The sequence below is a fragment of the Melanerpes formicivorus genome, unplaced genomic scaffold, assembly GCF_026170545.1.
Source record: "Melanerpes formicivorus ecotype bairdi unplaced genomic scaffold, bMelFor1.0.p_v2 SCAF_113, whole genome shotgun sequence".
In the NCBI taxonomy this organism is placed as follows: Eukaryota; Metazoa; Chordata; class Aves; order Piciformes; family Picidae; genus Melanerpes; species Melanerpes formicivorus.
This window is the reverse complement of record NW_027142465.1, coordinates 492,406-508,011: the sequence shown is the minus strand read 5'-3', so window position 1 is coordinate 508,011 and position 15,606 is coordinate 492,406. Positions and strand designations below refer to the sequence as shown.

The window sequence follows — 15,606 nt, the reverse complement described above, 5'->3', positions numbered from 1 at the left end:
TGCCTCGGAGCTTCCCGCAGCGGAAGGTGAGCACAAGCCCGGTGGAAGAGGCACAGGGTGGGTGGAGGCTGGAGCCCTGGGGCGGTGTCACAGGGCAGTCCCTCAGAGCGCATCCAGGCTTCCGTGCTTCCAGGGCAAAGCAGCCCCGCAGAGCCCCGGGGCGCAGCGGCGCTGATGGCTTCATCCCCCTGACACCCACAGCCCCGGGCGGAGGGGTGGTGCAGAGGAGTGACCCTGAGGAGTCCGAGCAGAGCAGGATGCGCCGGAGGAGCTCTGGAGGCGGCAAGGAGGAGCCGAGTCCCCCCCCTAGGTCTTCAGGCACTGCTGCTCCTCGGTTCAGCCCCGGTGAGCAGCGAGGGAGGGAGGCTCCGAGGCTGGGGAGGAGAAGGGACAAAGCATCGCTCGCACCGATAGCCCTCGGCAAGCAGCTCGGGCGCGCTGCCGAGCCCGCGGGCAGCGGCGGGACGGAGCAGCGGAGCCGAGCGGGGCGGCGCAAAGAGCGCGGCGGGGGCCGGAGCCCAGCAGAGCCCCCCGGGGCCCAGCAGAGCCCCCGGGGCCCAGCAGAGCCCCCGGGGCAGGCGGCAGGGCTCAGCCGCCCCCGGCGCACCGCGGCCGGCCCCGTCGAGGAGAGTCAGGATCCAGCGGCCCGGAGGCGGCCTCGGGGCGGCCGCAAGCAGACTGAGGTCAGTTGGGAACAGGAGAGATTTAAAATATATATAATATATACTTTTATTATTCACCCGTTAACTCCAGTATAAGCCAATCATCAGCTAGTTTCAGCAGTTACATTCCCTTGATCGCGGCTGTAGGAGGATGCAATTAAACCCAAACACAGGAGGCAGCCCCCGGGGCCGGCGCGGGGCGGGGAGCCCCAGGCGGTGCCGGTGCCGGTGCCGCCTCCCCCCGGCACGGCTCCGGATCCCGCAGGCAGAAGGACGACGGCAGCGCCTCCGCCGGGCACGGCGCTCCTGGCCAGGGCTGGCTTACTGCAGCACCAGTCCCACCTGGGGGGCAAGGAGACAGCAGGTCAGGTCAGGAGAGGCCCCAGTGCCAGCGTCCCCTGCCCGGGAGCTGGCTGGCAGGGCTCAGCCCCAGCTGTGGGAGCTTCCAGCCTGGCCTTGGGGAAAGGGCAACAGAGCTGGGGAAGGGTCTGGAGAGCAGCAGCTGAGGGAGCTGGGGGTGGTTAGCCTGGAGAAGAGGAAGCTGAGGGGAGACCTCATTGCTCTCTACAGCTCCCACCTCATTGATCTCTACAGCTCCCACCTCATTGATCTCTACAGCTCCCACCTCATTGATCTCTACAGCTCCCACCTCATTGATCTCTACAGCTCCCTGAGAGCAGGGCTGCAGTGAGGTGGGGGTTGGGCTCTGCTCCCTAGGGTCAGGTGAGAGGAGGAGAGGGAATGGCCTGGGATTGTGCCAGGGGAGGGTTGGGTTGGGGAGCAGGAAAGATTTCTTTGCTGCACAAGTGGTCAAGGAGTGGAAGAGGCTGCCCAGGGAGGTGGTGGAGCCCCCATCCCTGGAGGTGCTCAAGAAACCCATGGCACTCTGGGCCATGGAGTGGTGGTGGCAGTTGGCCTTGCTGACCTTGGAGGCCATTCCCAACCCAAACAGTTCTGTGATTCAGGTCTAGGTGGGAGCAAGGAGGGGCCTGGGTGTGTGGCTCTCATCTGGAGAGGCGACCAATGCTTGGGCAGCTTTGACTCACAAGCCAAGGGTGGGTTTAAGCCCATGACAACAGGGCTGGGGAGAAGCTGCTGCCCCCAGGCCTGGTACCAGGACAGGCCCCACTGCCAAGTGCTCCCCAGCTGCTGTGTGGTGAGCCACTGCTGGTGACAGCTCCCAGGCTGGGAGCTGCTGGAGCCACAGGCAGCCCCACCACGGGGCAGCAGCTCCCAGCAGCAGACTCTGCAGCCCCTGAGGTCTCCCAGTGAGAAAAGGGATGGCTGGCTCCCCCCAGCTAGCCCTGGGAGCTGTCTGAAAGGCAGAGGGAGGCTGGTCTGAGGCACCCAGAGGGACAGAGCTGGCTTCACACCCTCTGCCAGGGCAGCCAAAGCCCTGTGACTGCCCTGTAGGCATTCATTAGCTGTTAATAAATTGATTAATTAGCTCTGTAGCACAGGCAGGCTGCAGGGAGCCTTCTGGTTCTGCAGCCTCCTGCTCCCCAAGGTGGCTGAGGACTGGGGAGATGCTGAACCACACCTTCAGGCTGGAGATCAACCTGGGGGCTGCTGAACAAGGGCCCAGGGCAGGCAGAGGAGGTGCCCAGAGCTGAGAGCAGCTGTGGGGGGAGCAAGCTGCTGGCTGCAGGGAGAGAGCTGCTGGCCATGGGGACAAGGTGACACCACTGGGGCCCTGTAGCTCAGTGCTGCCAGGGACCACACTGGCACAGCTCCCATGGTCACAGGGCACTGCTCAGCACTGACCCAGCAGCTCTCAGGCTCCCTGGAGGGTGGCTGTTTGTCTCACCCCCCCAGGACAGAGGGACACACAGGCTGAGTGGGGACACCTAGGTCCTGTGAGTGCTCCCAGGGCACAGCCACTGCTGCTGCTCTGCTCTGGGGAGGCCTCAGCTGCAGTGCTGTGGGCAGCTGTGGGAACCCAGATACAAGAAGGACCTGGAGCTGTTGGAATGGGTTCAGAGGAGGCCACCAAGATGATCAGAGGCTGGAGAACCTCCCCTATGGGGACAGGCTGGGGGAGTTGGGGCTGCTCAGCCTGGAGAAGGCTCCAGGGAGACCTCAGAGCTGCATTTCAGTATCTGCAGGGCAGCTCCAGGCAGGCTGGGGAGGGACTGTTCAGAAGAGGCTGTGGGGGTAGGACCAGAGGCAATGGCTTGAAACTGGAGCAGGGCAGAGTTAGGTTGGACAGGAGGAGGAAGCTCTGCACAGGGAGGCTGGTGAGGCACTGCCCAGGGAGGGGGTGGAGGCTCCATCCCTGGAGCCATTCAAGATCAGACTTGCTGTGGCCCTGGGCAGCCTGCTCTAGCAGGAGGTGTCCCTGCTGACTGCAGGAGGGTTGGACAAGGTGACCTTGGAGGGTTCCCTTCCAACCCAATGCCAGCTGTGAATCTGTGCCTGTCACAACCACCAGTGTCACATCTGTCACCCTGCACTCCTCTGCCTCCCTCCTCTCTGTCCCTGGCCTCCTGCCACAGAGGGAAGAGGTCATCTGTGCAGAGATGAGTGAGGTCAGGCACTCTGGACCTGCAGTAGCCCAAGAGTTAAGCCCAGCCTGGGTGGCCCAGTGGTGGCTGCTTCTCCCCAGGGGACCCCCCCTGTGCAGGCAGAGCAGAGCCATTGCTGCCTGTGGCACTGCAGTGACAGCAGCTGGGAGCACGGAGCTGTGTGTGCCAGCAGCCTCAGCTCCTTGGGGGGACCAAGCCCCCTTTTTGCCCTGCAGCCTGGGGACCCCACAGCACTGACCTTGTCTGGTGCCATGCTGGGACACTTCCAATTGTAAAGGTAATACTGCAGGTTCCCATCCCCAATCCCAAACTTCAGCTTCTCCAGGAAGGTTTTGTTCTCCATGAGGTCCAGGGCGTTGAAGACGTCGAAGCCTTTCTGCACAGCCAAGAGGTGGAGAGAGGAAAGGCATCAGCCCCCTCCTGCCCCTCTGCTGGAGGGCTGCCCCTTCCTCCCACCCAGCAAGCTCCATCACCTCTCCTCTCCTGCACAGCTCTGCAGCCCTGCAAGAAGGGCCTGAGGCCACCAGGGCAGATCTTGGCGGTGACTAAACGTCCAGGACCGCACAGGGAGGGCAGGGCAGGGATTGACCCCCCTGGGCCTGGCATTGGTGAGGCCAGGCCTTGAAGGCTGGGGTCAGTTTGGGGCTCTCACACTCAGAAGGGTTTTGAGGTGCCAGAGTGTTTCCAGAGGAGGGCAAGGAAGCTGGGGAAGGGTCTGGAGAGCAGGGCTGGGGAGGGGCAGCTGAGGGAGCTGGGGGTGTTCAGCCTGGAGAAGAGGAGGCTGAGGGAGACCTCCTTGCTCTCTGCAGCTCCCTGAGAGGAGGCTGGAGCCAGGTGGGGGCTGGGCTCTGCTCCTGCCTGACCAACCTGGTGGCCTTCTCTGAGCAGGTGACAGCATTAACAGCTGAGGGGAGAGCAACTGATGTCATTTCCCTGGGCCTGAGCAAAGCCTTTGACACTGTCCCCACCACATCCTGGTCCCCAGGCTGGTGACACATGGGTGTGATGGGTGACCACTGGATGGATACAGAACTGGCTTGATGGCTGCACCCAAAGAGTGGCTGTCCATGGCTCCATGGCCCAGGGGAGGCCAGGGACAAGCAGAGTCCCTCAGGGATCAGCCCTGGGCCCAGGCTTGTTCAACATCTCTGTGGGTGCCATGGAGAGTGGCACTGAGTGCAGCCTCAGCAGGGTTGCTGATGACACCAAGCTGTGTGGGGCAGCAGACAGCTGGAGGGAAGGGATCCATCCAGAGGGAGCTGGGCAGGCTGGAGAGGTGGGCACAAGCCAAGCTCAGGAGGTGCAACAAGAGCAAGGGCAGGGTCCTGCAGCTGGCTGGAGGCAATCCCAGGCACAAATGCAGGCTGGGCAGGGACTGGCTGGAAAGCAGCCCTGAGGAGAGAGCCTTGGGGGTGCTGGGGGAGGAGAAGCTCAGCAGGAGCTCTCAGTGTGCACTTGCAGCCCAGAAAGCCAAGCAGAGCCTGGGCTGCAGCAGGAGAAGTGTGGCCAGCAGGGCAAGGGAGGTGATCCTCCCCCTCTGCTCAGCTCTGGGGAGACCCCACCTGGAGTCCTGCCTCCAGCTCTGGAGCCCCTATGGCAAGAGGGATGTGGAGGTGCTGGAAGGTGTCCAGAGCAGGGCCAGGAGGAGGAGCAGAGGGCTGGAGCTGCTCTGCTGTGAGGACAGACTGAAGGAGTTGGGGCTGTTCAGTCTGGAGAAGAGAAGGCTCTGAGGTGACCTCATTGTGGCCTTCCAGGATCTGCAGGGGGCTCCAAGAAGGCTGGGGAGGGACTGCTCAGGCTCTCAGGCAGTGATAGGACTAGGGGGAATGGAATGAAGCTGGAGGTGGGGAGATTGAGGCTGGAGGGGAGGAGGAAGTTCTTCCCCATGAGAGTGGTGAAGCCCTGGACTGGGTTGTGCAGGGAGGTGGTTGAGGCCCCAGCCCTGGAGGTGTTTGCAGCCAGGCTGGCTGAGGCTGTGGCCAGGCTGATCTAGTGTGGGGTGTCCCTGCCCATGGCAGGGGGGTTGGGACTGGCTGATCCTTGTGGTCCCTTCCAACCCTGACTGATAGTAGGATACTGTGATAGAAGAGATAGGACAAGAGGAAAGGCCTCAGGCTGCCCCAGGGAGGTTCAGGTTGGCCATGAGGAACAATTTCTTCCCCTTGAGGGTTGCCAAGGCCTGGCCCAGGCTGCCCAGGGCAGTGGTGGAGTCCCCATGCCTGGAGGGGTTGCAGAGCCCTGGAGCTGTGGTGCTGAGGGCCAGGGGTTGGTGGTGCCCTGGGGCAGGCTTGGAGTGGATGATCTCAAAGGGCTCTTCCAACCACACCAATCCTGTGAGCCTCTGCTGCTCCCAGCCTCGCCCCAAGCACTGGGCACAGCTCACAGCACTGCTGTGGCAGACACTGAGCTCAGCTCTGCTCCAGCTGCAAGGTTCAGGCTGCCCCTGGATGCCCCTCCTGGGCAGCAGGGCAGCCAGGGCTGGGGGGTGTACATCCCTGGGCACAGGTCCTGCCCCATGGCTGGCACTATGGGGCAGGGCACTCTCCACAAACCCAAGGGTGGCCTGGTGAGCACTGAGCTGCCTGCTGCCCTGTGAGCTCCAGGGTAAGTTTCCTGGTGCCCAGGGAGATGCCCAACAAAGCTTCCTGGTGCCCAGGGAGCAGCCTATTGATCTCCCTGGTGCCTAGAGAAATGCCCAGGGAGGCTCCTGGTGCCCAGGGAAGCTTCCTGGTGCCCAGGGAGCATGCCCAGTGAAGCTGCCTGGTGCCCAGGGAGATGCCAAGGGAGATACCCAGTGAGGCTCCTGGTACCCAGGGAGCTTCCTGGTGCCCACTGAGCAGCCCAATAAAGCTTCCTGGTGCCCAGGGAGCTGCCCAGGGGAGCTGCCATGGGGAGCCTGCTGGTGCCCAGGGGAGCCTGCTGCTGCCCAGGGAGGTGCCTGGTGCCCAGGGGAGCCTGCTGGTGCCCAGGGGGGAGCTGCCCAGGGGAGCTGCCCAGGGGAGCCTGCTGGTGCCCAGGGGAGCCTGCTGGTGCCCAGGGAGGTGCCTGGTGCCCAGGGGAGCCTGCTGGTGCCCAGGGGAGCTGCCCAGGGGAGCCTGCTGGTGCTCAGGGAGGTGCCTGGTGCCCAGGGGAGCCTGCTGCTGCCCAGGGGAGCCTGCTGGTGCCCAGGGAGGTGCCCAGGGGAGCCTGCTGGTGCCCAGGGGAGCCTGCTGGTGCCCAGGGAGGAGCCTGGTGCCCAGGGGAGCCTGCTGGTGCCCAGGGAGGTGCCTGCTGCCCAGGGGAGCCTGCTGGTGCCCAGGGAGGTGCCTGGTGCCCAGGGGAGCCTGCTGCTGCCCAGGGGAGTCTGCTGGTGCCCAGGGGAGCCTGCTGCTGCCCAGGGGAGTCTGCTGGTGCCCAGGGAGGTGCCTGGTGCCCAGGGAGGTGCCTGGTGCCCAGGGGAGTCTGCTGGTGCCCAGGGGAGCCTGCTGGTGCCCAGGGGAGCCTGCTGGTGCCCAGGGAGGTGCCTGGTGCCCAGGGGAGCCTGCTGGTGCCCAGGGAGATGCCTGGGGGAGCTGCCCAGGGGAGCCTGCTGGTGCCCAGGGAGCTGCCCAGGGGAGCCTGCTGGTGCCCAGAGGAGCCTGCTGGTGCCCAGGGAGGAGCCTGGTGCCCAGGGAGGTGCCTGGTGCCCAGGGGAGCCTGCTGGTGCCCAGGGGAGTCTGCTGGTGCCCAGGGAGCTGCCCAGGGGAGCCTGCTGGTGCCCAGGGAGGTGCCTGGGGGAGCTGCCCAGGGGAGCCTGCTGGTGCCCAGGGGAGCCTGCTGGTGCCCAGGGAGCTGCCCAGGGGAGCCTGCTGGTGCCCAGGGAGGTGCCTGGTGCCCAGAGGAGCCTGCTGGTGCCCAGGGGAGCCTGCTGGTGCCCAGGGGAGCCTGCTGGTGCCCAGGGAGGTGCCTGGTGCCCAGGGGAGCCTGCTGGTGCCCAGGGGAGCCTGCTGGTGCCCAGGGAGCTGCCCAGGGGAGCCTGCTGGTGCCCAGGGGAGCCTGCTGGTGCCCAGGGAGGTGCCTGGTGCCCAGAGGAGCCTGCTGGTGCCCAGGGGAGCCTGCTGGTGCCCAGGGGAGCCTGCTGCTGCCCAGGGAGGTGCCTGCTGCCCAGGGGAGCCTGCTGGTGCCCAGGGAGGTGCCTGGTGCCCAGGGGAGCCTGCTGGTGCCCAGGGGAGTCTGCTGGTGCCCAGGGAGGTGCCTGCTGCCCAGGGGAGCCTGCTGCTGCCCAGGGAGGTGCCTGGTGCCCAGGGGAGCCTGCTGGTGCCCAGGGAGATGCCTGGGGGAGCTGCCCAGGGGAGCCTGCTGGTGCCCAGGGGGGAGCTGCCCAGGGGAGCCTGCTGGTGCCCAGGGAGCTGCCCAGGGGAGCCTGCTGGTGCCCAGAGGAGCCTGCTGGTGCCCAGGGAGGAGCCTGGTGCCCAGGGGAGCCTGCTGGTGCCCAGGGAGGTGCCTGGTGCCCAGGGAGGTGCCTGGTGCCCAGGGGAGCCTGCTGGTGCCCAGGGGAGTCTGCTGGTGCCCAGGGGAGCCTGCTGGTGCCCAGGGAGGTGCCTGGTGCCCAGGGGAGCCTGCTGGTGCCCAGGGAGGTGCCTAGGGGAGCTGCCCAGGGGACCCTGCTGGTGCCCAGGGAGGTGCCTGGGGGAGCTGCCCAGGGGAGCCTGCTGGTGCCCAGGGGAGCCTGCTGGTGCCCAGGGAGGTGCCTGGTGCCCAGAGGAGCCTGCTGGTGCCCAGGGGAGCCTGCTGGTGCCCAGGGAGCTGCCCAGGGGAGCCTGCTGGTGCCCAGGGGAGCCTGCTGGTGCCCAGGGAGGTGCCTGGTGCCCAGAGGAGCCAGCTGGTGCCCAGGGGAGCCTGCTGGTGCCCAGGGAGCTGCCCAGGGGAGCCTGCTGGTGCCCAGGGAGGTGCCTGGTGCCCAGAGGAGCCTGCTGGTGCCCAGGGGAGCCTGCTGGTGCCCAGGGGAGCCTGCTGGTGCCCAGGGAGGTGCCTGGTGCCCAGGGGAGCCTGCTGGTGCCCAGGGGAGCCTGCTGGTGCCCAGGGAGCTGCCCAGGGGAGCCTGCTGGTGCCCAGGGGAGCCTGCTGGTGCCCAGGGGAGCCTGCTGGTGCCCAGGGAGGTGCCTGGTGCCCAGAGGAGCCTGCTGGTGCCCAGGGGAGCCTGCTGGTGCCCAGGGGAGCCTGCTGCTGCCCAGGGAGGTGCCTGCTGCCCAGGGGAGCCTGCTGGTGCCCAGGGAGGTGCCTGGTGCCCAGGGGAGCCTGCTGCTGCCCAGGGGAGTCTGCTGGTGCCCAGGGGAGCCTGCTGCTGCCCAGGGAGGTGCCTGGTGCCCAGGGGAGCCTGCTGGTGCCCAGGGAGATGCCTGGGGGAGCTGCCCAGGGGAGCCTGCTGGTGCCCAGGGGGGAGCTGCCCAGGGGAGCCTGCTGGTGCCCAGGGAGCTGCCCAGGGGAGCCTGCTGGTGCCCAGAGGAGCCTGCTGGTGCCCAGGGAGGAGCCTGGTGCCCAGGGGAGCCTGCTGGTGCCCAGGGAGGTGCCTGGTGCCCAGGGAGGTGCCTGGTGCCCAGGGGAGCCTGCTGGTGCCCAGGGGAGTCTGCTGGTGCCCAGGGGAGCCTGCTGGTGCCCAGGGAGGTGCCTGGTGCCCAGGGGAGCCTGCTGGTGCCCAGGGAGGTGCCTAGGGGAGCTGCCCAGGGGACCCTGCTGGTGCCCAGGGAGGTGCCTGGGGGAGCTGCCCAGGGGAGCCTGCTGGTGCCCAGGGGAGCCTGCTGGTGCCCAGGGAGGTGCCTGGTGCCCAGAGGAGCCTGCTGGTGCCCAGGGAGGTGCCTGGTGCCCAGAGGAGCCTGCTGGTGCCCAGGGGAGCCTGCTGGTGCCCAGGGGAGCCTGCTGCTGCCCAGGGAGGTGCCTGCTGCCCAGGGGAGCCTGCTGGTGCCCAGGGAGGTGCCTGGTGCCCAGGGGAGCCTGCTGGTGCCCAGGGAGCTGCCCAGGGGAGCCTGCTGGTGCCCAGGGAGGTGCCCGGTGCCCAGGGGAGCCTGCTGGTGCCCAGGGAGGTGCCTGGTGCCCAGGGGAGCCTGCTGGTGCCCAGGGAGGTGCCTGGTGCCCAGGGGAGCCTGCTGGTGCCCAGGGGAGCCTGCTGGTGCCCAGGGAGGTGCCTGTTGCCCAGGGGAGCCTGCTGGTGCCCAGGGGAGTCTGCTGGTGCCCAGGGAGGTGCCTGTTGCCCAGGGGAGCCTGCTGGTGCCCAGGGGAGCCTGCTGGTGCCCAGGGAGGTGCCTGTTGCCCAGGGGAGCCTGCTGGTGCCCAGGGGAGCCTGCTGGTGCCCAGGGAGGTGCCTGTTGCCCAGGGGAGCCTGCTGGTGCCCAGGGGAGCCTGCTGGTGCCCAGGGAGGTGCCTGTTGCCCAGGGGAGCCTGCTGGTGCCCAGGGGAGCCTGCTGGTGCCCAGGGAGGTGCCTGGTGCCCAGAGGAGCCTGCTGGTGCCCGGGGGGAGCTGCCCAGGGGAGCCTGCTGGTGCCCAGGGGAGCTGCCCAGGGGAGCCTGCTGGTGCCCAGGGAGGTGCCTGATGCCCAGAGGAGCCTGCTGGTGCCCAGGGGAGCCTGCTGCTGCCCAGGGAGGTGCCTGGTGCCCAGGGGAGCCTGCTGGTGCCCAGGGGAGCCTGCTGGTGCCCAGGGAGCTGCCTACTGCCCAGGGGAGCCTGCTGGTGCCCAGGGAGGTGCCTGGTGCCCAGGGGAGCCTGCTGGTGCCCAGGGGAGCCTGCTGGTGCCCAGGGAGGTGCCTGGTGCCCAGGGGAGCCTGCTGGTGCCCAGGGGAGCCTGCTGGTGCCCAGGGAAGTGCCTGCTGCCCAGGGAGGTGCCCGGTGCCCGGGTGCCGGCTCACCGACTTGGCGAGGATGAGAGCGTCGCTCATGAGGTCGATGAGAGGAGTCTTGGTGTGGACGTTGTAGAAGGAGTAAGCAGCTTTCAGGCTCTTGTGGGTGGGGTGGTTCATGATGGTGGAGGGCAGTGTGTAGAAGCTCAGGAAGTCTGTGACCTCCCCTGGGGCGCTCTGCAAGGCAGAAGTGACAAAGCTGAACACCACAGAGGCAGGAAAAGGCCCTGCCCAGAGCCCTGGAGCAGCTCTGTGCCAGGGGGCTGAGGGGAGCCCAGGAGGGAGAACCAGCCTCCAGCAGCTCAAACCTCTCCTATGGAGACAGACAGAGAGAGTTGGGGCTGCTCAGGCTGGAGAGGAGAAGGCTCCCAGGAGACCTTCTTGTGGCCTTCCAGGATCTGCAGGGGAAAGCTGGGGAGGGACTTTTGAGGGTGTCAGGGAGGGATAGGACTGGGGGGGATGGAGCAGAACTAGAAGTGGGGAGATGGAGATTGGCTGTGAGGAAGAAGTTGTTGCCCAGGAGGGTGGTGAGAGCCTGGCACAGGCTGCCCAGGGAGGTGGTGGAAGCCTCCTGCCTGGAGGTGTTTGCAGCCAGGCTGGAGGTGGCTGTGAGCAACCTGCTGTGGTGTGAGGTGTCCCTGCCCATGGCAGGGGGGTGGAGCTGGCTGAGCCTTGAGCTCCCTTCCAGCCCTGACATCTCTGTGGGTCTCTAAACTCCCACCCTGGAAGGTCAGCTCACTGCCCAGGGCAGTCAGCTCCCTGCTCACCACACACTGTGCCAGTGAAGGCAGCAGCAGCTTCCTCAGCTTGCCCCTGCCCCTCACCTCTACCACGAAGGTGTCGATGATGTTCTCCTGAGGTAGGAACCAGTGCTCCACCTCCTGGCGGCTCATGACCGGCGTCAGGTGGAAATGCTTCAGGTACTCAGTCAAGAGCTTGTGCACGGCAGAGACATCTCTGTGCTCCATGGGCCGCAGCCCAGGGGTCTTGGGGGTCTGCAGAAAGGGGGAGAGAGGGTTTGTGTGGCTTGCATGGGGGCTTTGAGCACCCAGGGTGTGTTAGGGGTGCAGGGAGCAGTGCCCTAACTGTCAAGAAGCTCTCCCAGGGAATTCAGGTGCAGTGGGATGGATGAGCTCCCCAGGAGGGTGGTGAGAGCCTGGCACAGGCTGCCCAGGGAGGTGGTGGAAGCCTCCTGCCTGGAGGTTTTGAGGTGGCTGTGAGCAACCTGCTGTGGTGTGAGGTGTCCCTGCCCATGGCAGGGGGCTTGGAACTGGCTGAGCCTTGAGGTCCCTTCCAGCCCTGCCAGCTGTGTGATTCCCTCAAAGGGGCTGAGCAGAATACAGGTGATGAGAAGTCTTCCATTTCATTGGTTCTGCCTAGTTGGGGAGCACAGCTTGTCCTCTCCCTTCTCCTGTTTCCCCCCTCTTTGCCTCCCTTCTGTGCTTTGCTTTCACCTCTCCCCAGCCAAGCATTGTTTGGGCTGGTGCTAAGAACAGTGGCTGGGAAGAGAGGGAGAGGACTCAGCTGGCACACAGCCCTCTGGGCTTTGGCTGGGGAAGGGTTTGGGGCTCCTTTTGTGCACAGGGGGACAGCTGAGCTGTTGTCTAGCTGTACTGCTGTATGTTTATCACCTTTTGGATCCAGTGTACTGCTGTATTTAATCTGCTTTTGTGAACACCATCTTCACTGCACTTCCAAACTCTGAGCACCTGTGGTGATTTCCCTTGGAGGGCAAAACTCCACCTTCTCTCTGCTGTAAACCCACCACCCAAAGGCCCTCTGACAAGCAGCACAGAGATGTTCCCTGCTTAGAGCAGCCTATTTCTAGCCCCACAAGGCAGCACTCTGCCCCCCCAGCCCTGCCTGCCCAGCAGGAGGGATGCAACTGGCTGTGACACCGAGGGCAGAGAGCACAGAGCAGCACAGGGGGTCCCAAAGCCCCAGGAGCCAGGCCGAGTCCTGCTGGAAGTGGCCTCCTCCCCACTTGCTCTGCTTGCCTCCAGGTCTCTGCTCCCCCTCACAGCAGTGGCAGGCTGGGAGATGTGCCTCAGGCACCCCAGGGAACTGCCTGATGTTACCTTGGACTGAATTTTTAATGCAGGGTTGGGATGGCTCAGGACCAAGCCCAGGATCAAGCAGCACAGACTGCTGCTGGCGCCGAGCTCCTGCGCAGCCACAGGCAGGTAGAGAGAGCAGCTGCTGCCTGTGCTGCCCAGCACCAAAGCAGAGCTCTCCAGCCCAAACAAGCAGCTCTGACCGACAGAAGGGAGCCAAGGAGGTCGGGGAAGGTGGTGGCAATTTGAATGCTTTGTTTGTTTGTTCTCCTGCATCCAGCTGGGGAACTTCCCCAGCAGGACAACAGCGGTGACAGAACCAATCAGGCTGACTGAAGGAGGAGAGACTAACCCAAGCCAAGGTCACTCCCAGGCTGTGTTTGGGCAGATGAAGGCTGTCACAGCTGCCTTCTCCTTTTACCAGGAGGACAGGACATGACTCATCACCGAACAAAAGCTCACAGGGTCCTCTAGCTGCAAGGCTTTGCCCTCCCCAGGGCAAACAAACCAGAGAGAGGCAACTACAGCGCCACGGCTCCGCAGGGCCCTTCAGCACACCAAGCAAGCCCCAGCACTCCAGGCAGAGGGCTCCAGCTTTGTGTCCCCAAGTTCCCAACCCTCACCCCCTGCTCAGGGAGGAGCAGCTGGTGAGCTCTGCCTTGGCAGCTGGCTGGCACCCACCTCGGGCAGGCGGTAGAGCTTCATGGTGCGTTGCATAGTCATGTTCCGGCTGAGGTGCGAGAACTTCACCTCGATCAGCTTCCGAGGGTTCAGGGAGCGGTGCCAGTACCTGCAGAGACAGCCAGGGTGAGAGACTTGCTCCTGAGTGCCCTGCTCTGAGCCAGGGGCCTTTCTAAACAATACACCAGAGAGCTGAGTCCAGCAGGAGGACCACAGCCACAGAACGCCAGGGGCTGGGAGGGACCTCGGAAGCTCATCCAGTCCAACCCCCGCTGCCAGAGCAGGGGCACCCAGGGCAGGGCACACAGGGACACAGCCAGGAGGGTTTGGATATCTCCAGAGAGGAAGACTCCACATGCTCCCTGGGCAGCCTGCTCCAGGGCTCTGTCACCCTCACAGGGAAAAAAACCTTTCCCTCCTGTTCCCATGGCACTTCCTCTGCCTCAGCTTCCAGCACTGCCCCTTGGGCTGGCATTGGGCATCATCCCCCAGCAGAGCCTCTGGGCATCACCCTGCACAGCTTTAGCAACAGCAATGAGCTCACCCTCAGGCTCCTCCTCTCCAGGATAAAGAGCCCCAGCCCAGCTCCCTCAGGCTCTCCTCCTAAGGAAGATGTTCCACTGCCTTCATCCTCTTTGTGGCTCTGGGCTGGACTCTCTCAAGCAGTTCCCTGAGGTCCTTCTTGACTTGAGGGGCCCAGAACTGGACACAATATTCCAGCTGCAGCCTCACCAGGGCAGAGCAGAGGGGGAGGAGAACCTCTCTGGCCTCCTAACCACAGCCTTTCTAATCCATCCCAGGATGGCATTGGCTTTCTTGGCCACCAGAGCACATTGCTGGCTCGTGGTCCAGGGGATGAGTTTGTCACTCAATCCCACAGCTCTGCTGGCTCTTTATAAGCTGGCAGCAAGGCCAACTCCTTCTCTTTTCTCCCTCCTGTTTGCTCTCCAGAGAGAGTCTCTTCTCTGCTAAACCAAGAGGGAGTCCAGGCCTGTTCATGGCCTTCAGAGGCCTGACTAACTTTCTCCTGCACAATTACAGCCTGCTTAGGCCAGGGAGACAATGGAGGGGTAGGAAATGAGCACTGCCTGGGGTCTGTGGTTTAGTTTGAGGGAAGGGTTTGGGGGATTTTCATGTATCCTCTATATGTATTACAGGGTCTGGAGATCTGTGAGTCCAACCCCCTGCCAGAGCAGGAGCAGAGAGTCCAGCACAGGTCCCACAGGAACACATCCAGACAGGGCTGGGAAGGCTCCAGAGCAGGAGACTCCACAACCTCTCTGGGCAGCCTGCTCCAGGCCTCTGGGAGCCTCACAGTGCAGAAGTTCCTCCTCATGCTGAGCTGCAACCTCCTGTGCTGCAGTTTCCATCCACTGCCCCTTGGCCTATCCCAGGGCACAGTGAGCAGAGCCTGGCCCTGTCCCCTCCCTCCTGCCCCCCAGCCCTCAGCTATTGATAGCCATTGATCAGATCCCTCTCAGCCTTCTCCTCCCCAGACTGTCCACCCCCAGGGCTCTCAGCCTCTCCTCCCCAGGCAGTGCTGCAGTCCCTTCAGCATCCTTGGAGCCTCCCTTGGACTCTCTCCAGCAGATCCCTGTCCCTCCTGAGCTGGGGAGCCCACAGCTGGATGCAATATTCCAGGTGTGGCCTCACCAGGGCAGAGCAGAGGGAGAGGAGAACCTCCTTGGCTCTGCTGGCCACACTCCTGAATGCAGCCCAGGACCCCCTTGGCCTTCTTGGCCCTCAGGGCACATTGCTGCCCCATGGAGCAGTTGTTATGCACCAGCACTCCCAGCTCCTTCTCCTTGGGGCTGCTCTCCAGCAGATCCCCTCCCAGCCTCTGCTGCAGCAGTTTATTCTTCCTGCCCAAGGGGATGAAAAAGGAGGGATTTGGGATAAAATCATGCACAATCACCCCCAGGGCTCTCAGCCTCTCCTCCCCAGGCAGTGCTGCAGTCCCTTCAGCATCCTTGGAGCCTCCCTTGGCCTCTCTCCAGCAGATCCCTGTCCCTCCTGAGCTGGGGAGCCCAGAGCTGGATGCAATATTCCAGGGGAGGTCTCAGCAGGGCAGAGCAGCAGTGCAGCATGAGGTGTTGAGGGTTTGTGTGCTCTGTATTTTCCTGTCTGTTTGGGAGCACAGCTCCTGTATTTCTCTCCAATGTTACTTCCTTTGGGAGTAGGAATTATTTCTGTCAGCTCTTTAAACCAAGACACTGAGCAGCAGGAGGGGCAGGAGGTGCTCGTAGCTGCCATGAGAGGGCAGGTGAGAACATCAGGCTGGCTGCAGGAGGCCAGCAGCTCCTGCAGGGAGAGACAAGGGCAGCCTGAAGCATTCATGCTGCTGCAAGTCTCCTGTCTTGTGATACATGAGCAGCTTAGGCAAAGCTTAAGCCTGGAAGGATGGGGTGGGGAGGATGAAACTGGGCTGGCAGAAACTTGAACACTGGAAGTTCCACTGAAGCATGAGGAGAAACTTCTTTACTTTGAGAGCACTGGAGCAGGCTGCCCAGACAGGTGGTGGAGTCTCCATCTCACGGTACATCTGGGGGTACTGGTCAAGAGCAGGATGAACATGAGCCAGCAGTGTGCCCAGGGGGCCAAGAACACCAAGGGCATCCTGGCCTGCAGCAGGAAGAGTGTGGCCAGCAGGAGCAGGGAAGTCCTTGTGCCCTGTGCTCAGCACTGCTGAGGCCACACCTGGAGTCCTGTGTCCAGTTCTGGGCTCCTCAGGTTAGGAAAGAGGTTGAGCTGCTGGAAGGTGTCCAGAGAAGGGCAAGAAAGCTGGGGAGGGGTCTGGAGCACAGCCCTGGGAGGAGAGGCTGAGGGAGCTGGGGT

At 64.2% G+C, this 15,606-nt stretch overlaps 1 protein-coding gene across 1 annotated transcript in view; it reads right to left on the bottom strand.

Annotated features, from left to right (window-relative positions):
- Positions 1-704: 704 nt before the first annotated feature.
- Positions 705-15,606, bottom strand: part of NMT1 (N-myristoyltransferase 1) — a 42,605-nt gene continuing 27,703 nt past the window's right edge. The window contains exons 8-12 of the mRNA XM_068167158.1: positions 12,772-12,880; positions 10,861-11,031; positions 10,046-10,213; positions 3,426-3,563; positions 705-1,004 (exon numbers count right to left, since the gene is read on the bottom strand). Coding sequence (XP_068023259.1) covers positions 984-1,004; positions 3,426-3,563; positions 10,046-10,213; positions 10,861-11,031; positions 12,772-12,880 — 607 coding nt within the window. The 3' untranslated portion in view covers positions 705-983. The remainder of the gene's footprint in view (positions 1,005-3,425; positions 3,564-10,045; positions 10,214-10,860; positions 11,032-12,771; positions 12,881-15,606) is intronic.